The sequence below is a fragment of the Osmia lignaria genome, chromosome 2, assembly GCF_051020975.1.
Source record: "Osmia lignaria lignaria isolate PbOS001 chromosome 2, iyOsmLign1, whole genome shotgun sequence".
Taxonomy (NCBI): Eukaryota; Metazoa; Arthropoda; class Insecta; order Hymenoptera; family Megachilidae; genus Osmia; species Osmia lignaria.
Genome location: NC_135033.1, coordinates 5,754,221 through 5,771,579, shown reverse-complemented (window position 1 = coordinate 5,771,579; position 17,359 = coordinate 5,754,221). Strand labels below are relative to the sequence as shown.

Below are 17,359 nucleotides of genomic sequence, written 5' to 3'. Positions count from 1 at the left end.
AAGAAGGTTTCCAATCTTTCGGAAGATTGTTCGTTAAGCAAACGTGATATCTCTTCGTTTAAACATCGCCGACTCGAGTATTTTACAAGAAACGAGGTTTCCTTGAATACGCGTTTCCAAGTTGGATGAACTCTGCCCTCGAATAAATTCTAATTACAGTTTCCAATGAATACCTACTTGAAACGTTACGACTTTCTCGGTACTCGCCGGCGTGGCCCCGTTCATTTTGCAAACACCTCTCTGCCCGATTTACCGGCGTTTCGTAATAACCGTTCCTTTGAATCGGATCGTTGGAGATCTGTGTTGAACGGAAAGGGACGAGAAGCACGTATATTTCTCGCACGATTTCTCACGCGGCCATTTCCTGCCCACGTTACACGCCCGACGTGCGAAAATCTGATATCTTCTGAATTGGGTTCTAAGCACACCTATGCGCTGCTATGGAAATTATACGGTAGAAAATCGATTTCGGATAATAGTTACATCCGCCCTCGCGGATCGTTCCCTCCCTCTTTAATCGAAAATGGTGAAGGAGAATTTGTTCCTCGCTTATATCGTATGCGCATTTACTTGTTCCCTAGTCCCGTGCGTCGCCGACTCTCCGGACGGTTCCTTGATTTTTGTAGGGAAGCACAATACGAGAAGCTAGTTGACAAAGAGACAAATTTTCAAGTCCTTATTTCACTAATTTGGTGAATAAAGACTTGGAAGTGTTAAGTCTCAAGGCCCACAGCCTAAATACCGTGCGTCGCCGACTCTCCGGATGGATTCTTGATATTTATAGGGAAGCACAGTACGAGAAGCTAGTTGACAAATTTTCAAGTCCTTATTTCACTAATTTGATGAATAAAGACTTGGAAGTGTTAAGTCTCAGGGCCCACAGCCTAAATACCGTGCGTCGCCGACTCTCCGGATGGATTCTTGATTTTTGTAGGGAAACACAGTACGAGAAGCTAGTTGACAAAGAGACAAATTTCCAAGTCCTTATTTCATTAATTTAGCGAATAAAGACTTGGAAGTGTTAAGTCTCGGGGCTCACAAGCCTAAGTACCGTGCATCGCCGACTTTCCGGACTGATGCTTGATATCCATAAGAAAACATATTGCGAGAAGCGACTAGTAAGAAAAATTTCTACTTCTCGTGACTCTAAATGGAGCTCTTAAAAAGCTTCACGAACGTATACTTACACTATTTATAACCTTCTTATTTTTACGACACGCGAGAATCGGCTAAAGCACACCGTCGCGTGATAACCTTTCCGAGAAACTCGGCAATAAGTATAACAAGGCTACTTTGACTACATGTTCGATTTGCATAGGCAGATCTACAGACCAAGCGTAGATAAATCTATGAGCCGTCGATCTGTCTCGGTCGCGTGTTCGCTATATCCATTAAGATCTATCAGATATTCTATTAAGATATCACGGCTCGTACGGCGATGCAACGGATAACGAGAGACGATCGATCAATCGGTGAAAAGATATTTTTCGTAATAGTAAAATTGCGCAGGCGAGTAAGGAATTCGCGACTCGATGCAAATGCACCGATTTCAAACCGTTTGTTTGACAAACTTTTCTTGACTTATTAAGATTTTCCAATTAACAGGTCCGAAAGTTGCAATGTCTGCCACCGAATGTTTCCTCTTCTCGTTCTCGCTTTCAACGCTTCGACCGTCGATTCGAGACCTTTGGTTATCCAACGCTGAATCTATTGTATACCTGGCGCGGTTCTCGACGCGTGTGTGGCCTTATCATTATACCTTGCGGCCGGCGAAGGGCGGCGTAAAGTGAAAAAAAATCCGTCTAAAGACGCTGTCGAAACCCTTCTATGTTTGTTCCGAACACCCACCATTTTTCTCGAGTACAAGCACGAAGTGGTTAGGAAAATTACCGGCTACCGTCGCGTTCTTTTATTGCTCCGCGACGTTCGTGTTAAATCGCGTGGGATATTCCTTTCGTTTCTAGTGTTTGCTTTCGTCTCCCGAATTTTCGATATCAAACAAACGCATAATTCATGTGAAATCTTTCGAGCGTGAAGACACGTCCGTGGAAGGAATGTCATACCGCGGTGACGTGCTTTCGTATACGCGAAGACATTAAGGAGATGTCGGGGTCAGCTTCTTCGAATGGAATGTCATACTTGCGTACAGGGTAAGGGACACTTGTGAAACAAGTTCAGTGACCTGCGATACAAGGACACCCAAGGCCACTCGAGGTCTTAAATGCATGACGAAGAGATCTGGACGGTGCATCAGCATTTTTTTCAAGTATGCATCCGAAGATTCTGTATCATGGATACCAATTGAGGTTTAAGATCTATGAAATAGGGTGTCACATACTCTAGTGAAATTGATGGGGTACGAAAATACTTCTTCGGCTACTTCTTTTATACTCATATTTGAACTTTCTATTTCTATAGGATTCGGTGGTATAAATAAATGACAAGTTCTGAATTTCTCTATTATACCGAAAAATATTACATCACAACAGTTAAAAGAACGATCTTCCACTCGTCTGAACACAATGCCCTCCTCTGGCCCCTCTATACAGCCCCCACCGTTTATCGTTCAATCGTCAAGATCAATACGAAAGCTTCTCAAGCATGCCACGTTACTTTTGCCGGTGCGCAACAATGCCAAGTCGAACAATCGAGGCAATACCGTTGCCATCGTCTCGCCTTTACTTCCCGTCGTCGTACAATCGAACAGGACCGCCTTCGACGAAGGATCGATCGCGGATCGAAGGTCGTCGCGTGGGTTTCGCGATCACGGTCTCTCGTTAAATTCCACGGTACGTTCTCGTGGAAAAGGAAAACGAGATACGCGTATGAAAAATAATCCTTCTCCTTCGAGCTGTTTCGTTGGAGATCCCTGTTTTTCGTATCGGTTGGCAAGATGCACGCTCGCTCGTGAGCAACGAACGAACGATCAGCCAGACTAGTTCTCGGACCTAATTAGCATCGGCAAATTCAGGTCTAGTTTCACGCCCGTTCGCGACAACGTGGGGTCGCGAACGCGGCTTAAAGGTGAGGCTGGCTAACGTATGCGCGCGTGACAAGATCCTCTTGCGAAGATAGCGAAGAAAATTTGTCGCCCGGCCTGCCAGGGCTGGTATTCTGGTCAGGGACACTCTGTGTACAACGGGCAAACGATAACGAAAACCAGTTCTCTTTCTCGGACCGTTCGGTACCGGCGATCGGTTCGCGGCTCGTAATTATTCGTTGAACCAGCCATCAACTCGGATCTCAAATCTTCGATCTAGCATCGATATCGCACCTTCCTTCGCGATTACAAGTCGAACTAACGAATATGAGCGACACCGTTCCTCAAAGCGTTAAGAAATGACGATGCAACGGTAGTAATAATAATCTCATTACGCGAATCGAGAGAAAAGAAGTTCCTTAATTTTCAAGAGGAACAGGATAACCAGAAGCCGGCAGAGTCACATGGAAACCGGATTGCAGTCGGGTTTGTTTAATGCCTGGGTAATTTGAACTCATTTCACCCGAAGATGGATGGCTGTCTGACTAAAAGGGAATCACGCCAGCCAGGCAAATTGATTAATTATCACCCTTTTTCTGAATGCGTCCGCGGGGATGCCGTGGCAAGGTATCTTTCTACCTATGAAGAAGGATTAGGGTGCTCGTTAGAAAGATCCTTGAAACCAGAAACGTTAATAGCTCTTCAGAGAAGTCTAATAATTGTTAGAGAGACTGGAAGGAATTACCGCGATAATTAGGAAACACGCTTTCCATTTCGGCGGATTATTCGAGGGCATGACTAGATTTTTGGAAGAAGGCCAACGCGAACGCGGATGTGGACGAGGCTTAAAGGCTGAAGAAGCCTGGCCACTTGCAGGGAGCAACGTCCTTCCTGGCTGTTCGAATATGGTCGTACGTAGAGGCATGGAGGACGAAACAACGAGGAGAACACGGATGGACAAGGAGAGTGGTGGTCGTTGATCGTGGTTAAAGGGAACGCGTGCTCGAAGGGCTCTCCCAACAGGAGCCTGTCTCTCTACCCATCGAAGAAGGGTCGAACTGTCACGATCGTGAGAAGATTTTTGTCTCCGCTCGCGTTCCTCTACCGGTCGTGATCTCCTTTTCTTACGTATTCCTTCCTTAGTGATCGACGACGTCTGGCGAGGTTGCGGAGCGAATTCTGAATGCGACAGACCCAAGCCAGGTTTCATCGCTCGCTTTCACGAATAATCTTCTAACCAGATAGCCTCGCGCAGGATCTATGCATACCCGTTGCTCGTGATACGACAACCTTTGCTCTAATTTACAAGATCCTGTTCCACAGACGCGATACGCGTTCGTTTTTAACAAGCCTCGGGTCAACAATCGGATCTCTATCTAAATAGATCACGTTGACATTAAAAATTTATACAAATCAGCGAGAATTTCTTATAAGGGATTCTCGAAGATAAGGACGGATTAATGTCGAGCATTATTCGAAGACAAGCTGAAAGATTTCGAGATAAGTGTTCTGCAAAGTAGGCTACCCGTATTTCGAGTTAACAGCGGAGGTGCAAAGGAAGATGACGAGGGTTTAATCAGTTATCTTCAAGTAGCACTCGAAAGTCCTACTTTTTATCCCTGTTAACGTTTCATTCTCTCTGTTAGATCCTTCTTCTGGTGGATAAATTTCAAACGAAATGCAAATATCTTGCCTCGGTTGGAAGGAACAGGTTTTTCACGAGAAAGATATTTTTCCTTTCTTCTTCGATTCCGTTCGCAGGCCTGGACAATCGTTTTCGCGCGAACGAACGTTTCGAGGGGCAATAATCGAATTCATCGGATGCTAGCTACGAAATAACCAAGATTCCGAGCCAGGTATCGATCGATTCGTCCTCGCCCCCTTCGGATCTCGTTGTTGCCTCGAAATTTCTTCCCGCTCGGATCGTTTTCAGACCGCAAAAAGGTGTCTGTAAACACCTGCAGCTGACGGTGAAGCCTCCTCGGAGAAAAAAAGAAAGAAAAGAAGCAGGCTCGAAGCCTTACCGATCATTCGAAGGAGATAACTCGAACGCCTTGAGTGAAATTGCAAAAAGACTTGGTCGTCGCGAGGTGTCGAAAGAATCGTGTTCCTTGCCTTTCGATGCGTTTACCTTGAATACGCTCCGAGAATACGAGAACCTGGCGAACGTCCTCAGCCTTCTTAATCGCTCGTTACCGATCATCAGGCGCCCTTTCTAGCTTCGGAGTCTACCCTTCTCCGTACACAGATTCTGATAGGACGGTGAGAGGGATGATTTTTTAAACAAAATCGTTGATTTATTAACAGATTTTCACTGACTAAATATTCCAAATTATCTGATTTTTAATTTTAATCCATGACAAAACGAGATTACTTATCAATGATCTTTATGAAACCTGGATAACACAAACCCGGCTGTGCGCACAGCAAAGATATGTAGGTCAGCCATTCATTTATCAAATTAATTAATTTTCAAGCATATTCGCAAACCTTACAAATTTCTATACAGGTATTAATTACTTAACTGAGCAAATATTCCAAATTAATTTTCTCCGGTAATAAAGGCTCGTACGAAAAAATTCAATTTCCTTTTTTTTTTATTTGCCCTCGCACGAGGAATCGTCCGGTTCGTTCACGATCGCGTTCAGACCCCGTGCGCCCGGTAATTGTATCGCGTCGAGCCTCCTCGTGCGTCGAGGATGCCCCATCGCGACGTTACGAGAGGCACGGATCGTTCCGAACACCGTAACCAACGAACAATGCAAACAATCGACGCGTTCGATCAATCTCTTACCAACTCGTGCCCGCTTCCGAAATTATCGGCGATCGATCGGCGGTGCGAAGCTAGCGCTCGTGTTTTGCAACCGTTTTTGACCGAGCTGAAAGGTTCTGCGGGGCTTGTACAGGGCAAGATTTGCCGGATACCAATGAGCAGGGGGAAGAGGAGCACAATTGTGGCTCGAACTCGCCCGGCGAGATCGAACCTCGAGAATTCTACGGGAATCCATCGCCATATTCGTTGCGCGCCGGCCCGAACCGGGTTCGAGTGTCTCGGTTGGCACGTAATTATGGCCGTGGAACGAGAATCACGACGCATCCCCGGCCCCACGGTAAAACACCGTGCTCGCCAGGTAGCCACCGTCCATGTTTTCGGGATGACACGCATCGAAACTTTATAATTGTCTGAAGCTGAACCTGGCTCCAACTCGCTCGTTACCGGCGGGCTTATGAAACTTTTTTACGTTTACCCCGGCAGCGTCTTGATAACCGGAAGATTATTCGTGGAAATTTATGGACGCGAAGTGTAGGCCAGAATCGGGAATGGAATTTTTAACTTTGCTCTCATAGCAAAGGTTAATACCTATAAATTCAAGGGTAAAGTACACGCGATTCAGCTGCAATTCGATTAAATTGCAAGTCAAGAGGTTAATAATGCCCGGGCGCTAATCAGAAGAAAGATAAGATTTTTAACCCTTCGTTTTGATTACGTGAAAAAAGGAACGGTAAATGCAACAAGTCGGCTCGCGTCGACGGTAATTGCTTATGCAACAAGGATTTATCGTGTCGAACGTACTTGACTCCAATTACGAGCGAGGAGCGGAGCGTTACACTCGCGTACAAGTCTCTTTTCAATTATCCGAGCTGACCAGATGTTCTCTCTTTCTCTTTGTCACGGGTCATTGAATGCGTATAGTGACGCAACGCGAATCGAAACTTCAGTAATCCCGAACGAACAGCAAATTCCTCGATCCGCGTTTATCTACGAACGTGCTGCAATAAATTATTCCCGTGCAATCTCGACGCGACTGAACGCCCCATTGACAGCTACAAATTGTCTAAATTATCGCCTCGATACCGCGATACCTTGGCGGATGACCAAGTACTCTTATCAATCGTGAACAGCTCAGTGTTCGTTGTTTTCGCGAGAATCGCGACAAACATCCTTCGCTCTTAGTCATCGAAGATAGCAGTTCGTTATACTTTTATTATGTTTGATTCGACTCGTTCTTTCATCCGAAACAAAGCGAAGTTATCGACCAATCGTGGACGAAGAATATTGCCGCAAAACGAGCAGAATACGCTCGGCTGAACTGTTTTTCTGTCGAGCAGACAGCAAGAACCGCATCGCATCGCATCATCGAGAGGGGTGAGAAAAGTAGCCCAGGCTCGTTCATTGGGCGAGTACTCACCGGTACGATATCCAGCGTTGCTCAGGTAAGCGGCGAACGAATGAGGCTCGTGATCTCGTTGCCACTGGGGGCTGCTGCAGTTGTCGTTGTTCGTGAAGACCTCGTGATTGTGAACGTAACGGCCGGTCAGTAAGGAGCTCCTGCTCGGACAACACATGGGAGTGGTTACGTATGCGTGTCTCAGCTCGGCTCCCTCGTCCCTTATTCGCCTTAGGGTCCGTGGCATGAAGTTCAGCGAACCTGAGGGATTGGACCAACCGCAACGGCCGATCAGAGAGACGGTTCGAAAAATAGTTGGGTCGGATTGAAAGATAGATAGAGGGGACGGAGAATCTTCTCGGACTCGAGAAGAAGATTGCGTTTTCGTTCAACAGCTTTCGCTTGTACCTTTTTACCTTTTGCCTTTGATCGTCTCAAAGGACGTGGTTCGATTTGGTTTACGGGTTCTTTTGAATAATTCGAATAAAATAGAATGGTCACTAACCAAGTTCCACATCCTGATCGTCCGTCAGGATCAGGACTATGTTCGGCTTTCTCTCTCTCGGCTGCTGATACGGCAAATAGGGCGAGCTCGACTGAGAATTGTAATTGTTGTTCCCGTTGTTGTAATTAGACTTGTGAAGGGAACCACGACGTTGACCAGCGTGAGCCTCGTCCGAAGGGGCGTCCGTGTCCGTTCGTCTGGCGTTGACACCCAGCAATACCAGCACCAAAAACTGCAGTAACTTCCTCATGCTGGCTGGCTCGTCGGTTGCACACTCTTCCTCTCAATCGAGTGTCATATCATGGCTGCTGCTGTAACAAGCACCGGGCGTGTCTTAACGTTAATGAACGTTTGCTCGTGACATTGATTGGATGGGAAACTCGATGGATAAGTCTCTTTTGTGTCGTCGAGGGTCCGGTCCTCGATACGCCGATACGAAACCGGTGACTTCATCCGATCAAATCTCCTACCTACGTATGCTTGTCAATTAATTCGTTCTTTCATCGAACCGTATCGATTGGTACGATCGCTTATCGTTAACCGAGGAACTATACTTTCGAGTATCTATCAAACCGACCAAGGAGATTCTAGATAACCGTAGTCGATCCAAAATCAATTGATTTCTCGAGGCTTCTCTTCGTCGTTTCGATCTAGATTCCAAAAGAAACAATAGCATTCCATATTTTATGTAACCGGTAGCGCTTGTAATTTTATCCTCATTTTATAAATCAACCTTCCGCTCGTGTGTGGGAGAGAGTACGAGTTTGAAACCGGCAATGTAGTTGCTCAATTACTGTAGTTGTGAAACAACCGGAGGGATTATTGTTTTACTATTCTTAGCCTCTGCTGAGACCCGATCGCTTGAACTCTGCGACAACAGGGAATGTGTATAGGAAGTTCAATGCACCATCGGCTTATTTGGCTGCAAGTACCGAATCGTTTGGAACTATGTACTATACTGCTGAGTATACGAAGAAACTTGGATACAATTCGGGCTAGTAGATCAGACTTTATTCGTGCGGAACATAGGTCGAATTCGTCGAAAAGTTGTGATGTCAGTTTTCTTCTTATTTTCCGGCTGATGGAAGTCTCATAACGTGCTCTGCACGCGAGTATTCTGGTTTAAATTAATGGTTCTAGAGTTAGTTCGAAGCTAATTAAGTTTCCAGGAATAAAATTACAGAGGAACTAGTTGAACAGCGTATTTACTTTGCGCGTGTGGTGTTCTTTGCCGATACGTTCTACAGCTAAAAATAACAAGATCTATAAATGTTTCATCGAAAAGTTATAAGAAAACTATGAAACGAGAACATTGTATCTATGTTTGCATAACTGCATTGTGCAGCTATTGCTCCACGCCTGAAAGTACAGCTGTAAATCGACTTCAAGAATGCCGCGAAGCTTTTCAACGGTATAGAAAGACGAAGAAGAAAATTTCTAGAAAAATTTCGCGGGACGTAAAAGCACGAGGAGAAAATAAATAGCTCACGTTTCGTAGATCCCTTACACATAGTTCCTGTTCTTCGCAGGTGTGAAGCTCTTGTTCACGGTGAAATACCGCTCGCCGAATGGCCACGTAAAGATGAAATCTCACTTTCGCCGATCCGTGTTCCTTCTTACAAGCATACATTTACCTGAACTTTACGAACGTATGTTTCTCGCTTATTGCAATCTCGATTCTCTCCGGTGAGCTTACTTATTCGTAAACCAAGATCGCGCGCGGAAAGGTGCGTCCAGATGAAATTCCAAACACCTCGAGATATTTCAGCTAACCCATTCGTTCGCCGGAGCCGGGAAATATATTATTTTCAACACGGTGTTCTCTCTTATAAACAATCGAGGGAATACGATGTGTTAGTGATCGAGAGGAAGAAAAAGAGCAACTCTCTAGTATTGTTCCGTATTCCAGTCGCACGATCGTAACGTCGAAAACAGAGTGGCACGTATCGAGAAATTTAATAAAAGACCGTGTTTCCGGGGAAATAGGTCGAGGGGAAGGCTCGAGGAAAGATCGCGACGCGAATACCAGGATGGCTTTCGTCTCGAAAAATCGTCTTTTCCGAAGGTTTCCATCAGTCCGTGGGAACCGTTCGAACCGCATCGTAAATTTACTACGGCGTTCAGTTATCCGCATTCATATTCCGTTTCCTGTCCTAAAACGTCGGCTTTCCATTCTTCGATCGGGATCGCGGTCAGTTTTAGAAGCGATCCTGAAATACCTTCCGCGGCTTGTCCGTCGCGGTTTATGCTCGAAAAACGAAGAAAAAGGCGACGGGATCTCGATGGAATTCTCGTCTTATCCGTGAAAGGTAAAACGGACAGAGACGTCGAAGGAGAACTGGAATAAAGAGAATCTATATCGAGGTAGAATTTTCAAACGAATCGACGCTGTTCCCGTGTTCGAATTCCGGAAACTAATGCTTGCGTTTCCCTTTGGTTTCGCTGATCCTTAATCTACCCTGTGGAAAGTAAATCGTTTGCATCGTCGACGTGATTTATGCACGCACACGCGAGCACGCGCTGAAAGCTGGTGGCTGCGTGGGTGGCGGCGAGTGGTATCGACAGATGTACGGCTATATACGGCGGAGTAGGTCGTCGCAGGTAAAACGGATGTTACGTATTCCCGTAGCCTATCGCGTGTGTAAACCTGCGACGCGACACGTTCCACGTCGCCGCGACGCGGAGTGTAGGTCGATCCTCTGTAGGTCGGACCGGTGGAATATTCATCCGAGGCGGTTCGAGCTGGTCGCGTGGGAAGCGGCGCGAAATTTACGGGCAACTAAACGATCGTGCCGTTGATCACGATAACGATCAACCCGACCGAGCCGTGGTACACCACCGTTGGCACGGGATGCGAGCGAAAATCACGTATCCACTCGTACGTGGCAGCGTCCGACCCGGCCCGGCCCGGCCCGCCACGGCGACCCGCTCTGAAATGCGAGCTCGTGCTACTCGCGCATCTTGCACCTTCAGAATTCCTCCACTCTACGAACGCCTGTTACCACGACCAACGATGAATGAACGTCTGCTGGAGGAATAGAAATCGCATCGCGCCGCCATGATTTATCACGATGGTTCTGTATTCTTGAATGGCGATGCCTCGAGGAACTCGTGCTCCTCCCGATGTTTACGATCACTCGTTACGTTCGTATTCTGCTTCGATGATGCAATTGATTTGAAAAGAGAATATGGGATATTCTTTGGATTTTGTTTACATAATTAATAATTATTACATCGAATGATAGAAAGGATTCCATTAATGGAATTACTGAAATATTAGCAGTGCAAAGAACGATTGGAAGAATGTATAGAATCAATGCCATCGAGTGTGTAAAATATAGCTAACGAAGCTTTCCAGGCGTTAATTTGATCGTAGTCGGAAGTGGTGGAAATGCAAATGAGAATTCTCTCGGTCCCATAGGAAGCGTTGCAAGCACGTACGCGAGGAGACGCGAGTTCTTCCACACGATAATCGCGACTGTTCACCGACTTGTTATTTGCTCGACGAGCCGCAGCCAATTGCAAACCGCAGATGGTCTAATCCGCGTCCCGACGTTACAAACCCCCGACGATTCTTCCAGTCTATCATCAGCCTGTCGATTGGGATTCTCTCGAGCGAGCGGAACATTCTACGAAATGGAATCGTAATAATAGCGAGCGACGATTTCTAACGCTGAATAGCAATAGAAATTCGTTCGTGGATTTCAGACCCGATTCAATTTTTCCATCTCGATAGAAATTTATACAGACGCTCGAATTTTCGAAACGAAAATTTCAAGTAGTATGAATCGTGTAAAACGCGCCCTGTTGCGCTCCATTTATCTCTCCTTAACATCCTGCGTAAACCGAAGCGCGAGTAACACCGCTTCCTGTTGCAATGCAAACGAACCTGAAGCTGATTCAATCTACCGCGGGACGAGTAGCAGAGACACGCCGCTTCGGACCGGGAGGAGAGTTCACGCGCGCGTAAATCCTGATCGCGCGTTTCGTACACGCTGCGCGATCCCTGACGTCACTTCCTGGACAGGGCACAGTAGCAACGAACGGAATTCAGCGCAATCAGATAATGCGTGTACACGACTTTCGACTTTGCGCAACGCGACGCTCTGTACGTCCAGCTAAAGTGTTAAAAAGAAACCCAGAATTGACGGAAGATCCGACGCGAAAAACTTTGCGGGGACGATAGATTACGGAACTCGTAAAAATTTTAAGGAATCGTATATCAGCGGTGAAGTTGTGACCACGGAATATTTTATCTAACTTTTGCGACGCTTTTACGATTTTCATTTTAAACGGAGGCGTCGAGGAGAGACGTTTAACGTTATCTTCGCTCTTTTAAATCAAACGTCGCACGCTAGTCTCCAGGAGTTCCGTTCCCGGGTTAACGATCCACGGGTACGAGGTGCTCGAAACTCTTCAGCCTAGTTTTTCGAGAGGATATTCAAATACCGAGTGTCGAAAGCACTCAGCCAGTCGTTCCCGGATCTGGTCACCACATGTGCAATAGCCCCGTTGAGGATCATCTTCGAATATGCTTTACGGTGAGCAGAAAGGATGAATTTTCAGCTGTGCTCGTAAAAGGGAAACGAATAAAAGAGCAAGATAAGGATCGCGATCCAGAAACTCGAACGGAACATTTCCACTTGACGTTTTCGTCGACTTTGTAGCGTGGCCATTAACGGCAATCTGGTGATAAGAGATCGGTATCTTCTTAACGATTGCTCTCACACGAAAATTACAGTTATCTCAAGTTCACTGGGTTCAAATTACTATCATTCCCGTGTTCGTCCCACGGTATCATCCGCGGAACCGTGTTTTACACGGGAAACAGAAAACACTTGGAGCTAGAAAAATGATAAATCATGGCCTGTGAATCGTCTGATTGCCAGGGAGATTATGATAAACGTATGAACGTTTAATATCTTCTGGAAAATCTTCTTGTACAATACACTAGTTCGTCGCGATTTTCAGTTTAATAACGTCGAGGAATGGTTGCGTTTGCTTTGTTCGAACGACGCACGATGGCTTTGACAGATTCGAACGCGAGGGAAATTTCCTGTCCCACATATACCGTAGCACGCTCGAGGTCTCGTGATAGCCGTTTCCGGCGTCCGCTTGGAAATCACTAGGATTCCTCGGCTAATTAGTTAAACTGTTGGACGCGCGGCCACGCGAGTTACCGATTTACTCACGCTGATCAAACGAAAAGTATGTTGAAACAATTAAGGTAACAGCTGCGCGTTCTGATCCTTCGCGTACAGCTTTTCGTAATTGTTTGTCGCATTGAACAGGCATGCGTTTAATAACTCTAGAAGCTAACGACCGACGAATAATTTTGTTCGCCATTTCACTCGACGTTTATAGAGTTTCCTTTGTACGAGATTCATTAATTTAATGACAGCATTCGAATTGGATGACGTGGTTTTATTAATGTAGAGAATTTTGTTGAATTTCCCTGCCTCAACGAGTTCCATATAAAAATAGATTGAAAAGAAATTGAAACGCTATTGACGCTATTCTATCGTTCCATTTTTCCCTCGGTTGTTATCAACTCGTTTCCGTGTTGAAACTTTCAATATCGAATACTCGAACGCACAGCAACCTACTTTTTATTGCGTGTGAAAAAAAGTTGCAAAAATCAATGCCACGATTGACGTAGCGGAGATATCGATTAATATGAAATGAACATGACTGGCAGTGTTGATTCGAAGAATTATTACAGCAAGATACGAAAGTACAGTAGACAAGCTTGTCCCTTAATTTGGCAGGAAAATAAAGCGTAGGAGTGTGCGATCGCGAACGAGAGAGCGAGGAAAGAATAAACGGAGGGTGAGCCGAGGATAGGAGCGTCGAAACGAGCAGGAACCATTCGGGGAGCGTGAAAATGAGAAACGAGGAAGGTAGACTCGCGCGACACCAGCTCGTACGGGCAGTTATTGTTCTCCAGGAGGCCAGAGATTTCGAGGGAAAGATCACCGAGGGGGCAAGGTTTCTCGAGCACGACGAGATCGAGAGATCGTATCGCGGACGTATCCCGCAGAAGCAGGAGGAACCGTAGCGTCGCGGCGTCTGAATGAAAGCCGTACCGATGAACAGGGGCAAGATAAAAACCGGCCTTTCGACGGGGTAAACGTCGTGGCGAGATAAATCAGAAATTTTTCGGCCAACCAAGAAGAGGGTTGGCGAAGGAATCGTCGACGTTATTGCCCGCCGTAATTTCCGTGAGTGCTTATCCTTTTCATTCGAAATCTTATACACTCCTTTCGTCGAGCGGAAATTTCATCTTCTACGAGAATGTTTCTGAAATCTTCAGATTTAATAAAGAATTTCTCATAAAAGAATATTTAGAAAACGATTACAGTAATATTAGAACAAAAATACACAAAATTCCGTGACCCATAAACAAACCGCAAAGAAGTCGTCTACCCCGTTAATTGCTTTATTAATCGCGAAGAAACATTCTAGATTGCAATCAGCAAAGATAACGAGGGGGGATGAGCGAGCGAGGCGCGAAGTGAAAAGGTCGCGGTTCGATGCAGCGGATAACGCACAATTAACGACACGTAATTAACGAGGCGAAAAGGGCGGGAGTCGGCGCGAGTGTTTACTCGCATGCGTGCGCGTTGCGAAGGGTGAAGCGAATCGGGGAGGAAGAAAGTGAAAGACAAAGTTGACAGACGGGCAAGTAGAATGGCAGACGAGTCGAAGGGTGAAAGGAGAGAAGGATCGCGGCGAGACGTGGCGAGAAAACAGCAGGGAGAATGCTAGACTGCTTGGCGGCTGCTTTATCAACCCACGCGTTCGCGTTTCCGTGTTTCAATCTCTAACGTCGTTGTTAATCAAAATCCATCCCCTCCGATGAAACGCATCGCGAAACGAAGCTAATCGAACCGCGACACGAGAATTTACTTAAACTTCAAACATACAGAGAAAACTAAATAATAGAGTTATTTTAATAGAAGACCGATGGCAGGAAAGTGGCGAAACAGGTTCGCTTTGGGACGCGTTGAAACATCGCTGGTTTAAATATAAACCATGGAAAACGTTGCCTCGGATGAAACGACGAGTTCAGAAAGGAACTCGAGACTGACAATGAGGATTATCCTGAAATTGCAGATGCTAGAAGCATCGTGTGGCGATTTACCGAGAAACAGATAGGGTCGTACGGTTAATCTCTGTGTTTGTACAGGCTCCTCAATGAGGACTCCTTTCGTTTGCTCGTATTAAACGTGCACCGAGTATCTTCATTTATCACACGGTACCCGTGCAATTACACTCTGCCCGTCAAACACTATAATTCCAAGGACGTAAATATCTTGAAACGTGTGTTCTAAAGGTACGTACGTATTCGTGCGTAATAACGTCGTAAATATCTGAAACTTTTGTTGCACCATCGATACGTGTACCCGGATTTTTTCATTTCGTTCGATTTAATATGCAGTGGAACTTAATGGTGATAACGGGGAGCACGTGGCTGCCGCAAGATAATAAATTCTCAACGCTCCGTTCCGGTAATTAACATGCCGCGAAATGGTCGTACTTATTAACATTTTCTCCGACGGTCAGTTCACCGTTTAATTGCTACACCTGTACGTCTTTTTCGCGTTCGCCGAGCGCCGTAGGTGCGGCTTGGAAAAGAGAAGAATGGCAAAAAGGGGTTGCACCCTCGGCGCAACGCGCACTACTTCGAGAACGTATGCTTCCCTTCGCGGAAGCGACGTGGAATAATTTAATAATTCGATGATTAATTCGGTATCGATGTTGTCGGGGGGGGGGAAAAAATATTCCGATGTTCTTCATTAACAATTTAAATTGTTTTTAAACGAAACATCGTTCAACTTTGCGATTGGAAACGAGAAACAGAGGAGGAAGCCAGGATTTCAGGTCGATTTATTTTCATTCCGAGTGTCCCGTTTTTTTTCCGCGAACCGACTGAAGAAAACATTCTGCCAAAGCCGTGTTGCGAAACTAAAGCCAGCTCGTTTCTTTCGACGGCTCGAAGAAAAGCTCGTGCACCAACAGATGCAATCGCGTTGCACAATCCACGAGGTTGCACCCGCTTCGCAAAGCTGCTGTTGCAATCGTGGCGCATCCTTGAACGAAGCCGCAAGGTAGATTAATAGGTCGATCGTGTTCTATGGCCGCGGCTGAAAAGGTCAATCGATGGCTACGATGAGAAAAAGAATCCGTTGACCAGGAAAATGATGGCCGATGGGGTTAATAATGCGATAGATTGACGTCGGTGATGGTGTATTCGGGTATGCACTTTAGTTAATGCAGCGGTCTGCGGTCGCAATTTCTCGCGACAGGAGATTCCTCAAGACGCGTACAATCGACGATGCTTTCCAATAACCCTCGACAGACAACGTTTAAAAAATAAAAAAAATGTCCCAGTCTGTTATCGCGTCGTAATGTTTTAATTTTAAAAAGAAAATATATCACACCCTGGTATGTGTAAAAAGAAATCGAGGTGTTAACGAGCACAGAACAGAAGCAGTAGATATATACGAGAATAAAATCACGCAAATATCCACGAAGCTTAAGACATTATCGGACAGTATCAGGCAAATTGCCTCTGACTCCACGAATCAGCAGGTTGTCCGAGTCGCGGGTATCACGCGTCAATAACTCACGTCGATATCCACGGGTAATTGATATAGTAGCAAACATTTCCGATCGGATAATAGTTTTAAATGATTTACTCGCCGGCTTGTCGGATTTTCGAAGGGGGAAAAAAAAGGGGGAATGTAATAACAGGTTACACGGTGGTCGATCATAATATTTACCAGCTTTCCAAGCTATCCAACCGACCAATTAAATTCATTAACCTAAAATTACCGGTTCGAGACACGACTGCGAAGAAAATCGTTTCCCATCTAATCGGCAACTATTTTTTCCATCGACTGTTCGAGTAATAGCTGTTTCTCGTTGCTCGATCGAACAAGTTTTTTGCGATTCCGTTTCGCTGTTTATCGACGTTGATCATCGCGTGATCATCGGGCAGAGAATAAGACGATGGACATTCCATCGTTTAATAACTTGCTCGTTCCTCGATTTACACGGTAACGCCCGTAAAATATGTTACATAAAAGTCTAAAAATATACTGTGCATAATTTGGTAGACGGAGGATTCCTTTGATCGCAGAACAGGTCCACGGGTCTTACTTGTCTACCCGTGTTCCAACTGGTCGATTAACGCGTACCGTTGAGAATGAATAATTGACCGCTTTAATAAAGCGAAAACTCATCAATATTAATGACCAGGCCGGGGTCTTTTTTCTCTTTCGAAAGAATCTGATGTCTGAATCTTAAAAATGCCACAGCTTGGCGCCTCGGCAGGTGTCTTTTTCACCGAATCCCCGTGGTAAAATAACGTACAAATAAGGAATAATTTTAATAATGTTTCTACCATTTACAGAATCGTGCGAACGAATAAAGTCGAAAGATTGTACAATAGATTGAAAAAGGAACGAGAAGAATGGGGAAAGAAAGCGTTATCGTGACAGGTGCTTGGTTTCCCATACCGTCCCGTGGGTTTGACGTCGAAAATGCTCAGACTCTGGAAACGATAGGATGCGAATAAGTATAGATGGAGAGCCGTATTCCGGATAAAATTCAATAAGGAAACTCGATTTCAAGCTGGGGGAACGTTAAGCACCCTTCGTTGAAAAGAAAAGTGTCCACGTTCCGATTGAAACGAAACTG

The 17,359-nt window shown here is 45.5% G+C and overlaps 1 protein-coding gene across 3 annotated transcripts in view; it reads right to left on the bottom strand.

Annotated features, from left to right (window-relative positions):
- Sulf1 (Extracellular sulfatase Sulf1) overlaps positions 1 to 17,359 on the bottom strand; it is a 60,788-nt gene that overhangs the window by 21,816 nt on the left and 21,613 nt on the right. For 2 of the 3 annotated variants that reach the window (XM_034327676.2, XM_034327674.2), the window contains exons 2-3: positions 7,655 to 7,965; positions 7,171 to 7,410 (exon numbers count right to left, since the gene is read on the bottom strand). In XM_034327676.2, coding sequence (XP_034183567.2) covers positions 7,171 to 7,410; positions 7,655 to 7,904 — 490 coding nt within the window. In that variant the 5' untranslated portion in view covers positions 7,905 to 7,965. The remainder of the gene's footprint in view (positions 1 to 7,170; positions 7,411 to 7,654; positions 7,966 to 17,359) is intronic. The other variant, XM_034327675.2, reaches the window with a different exon arrangement.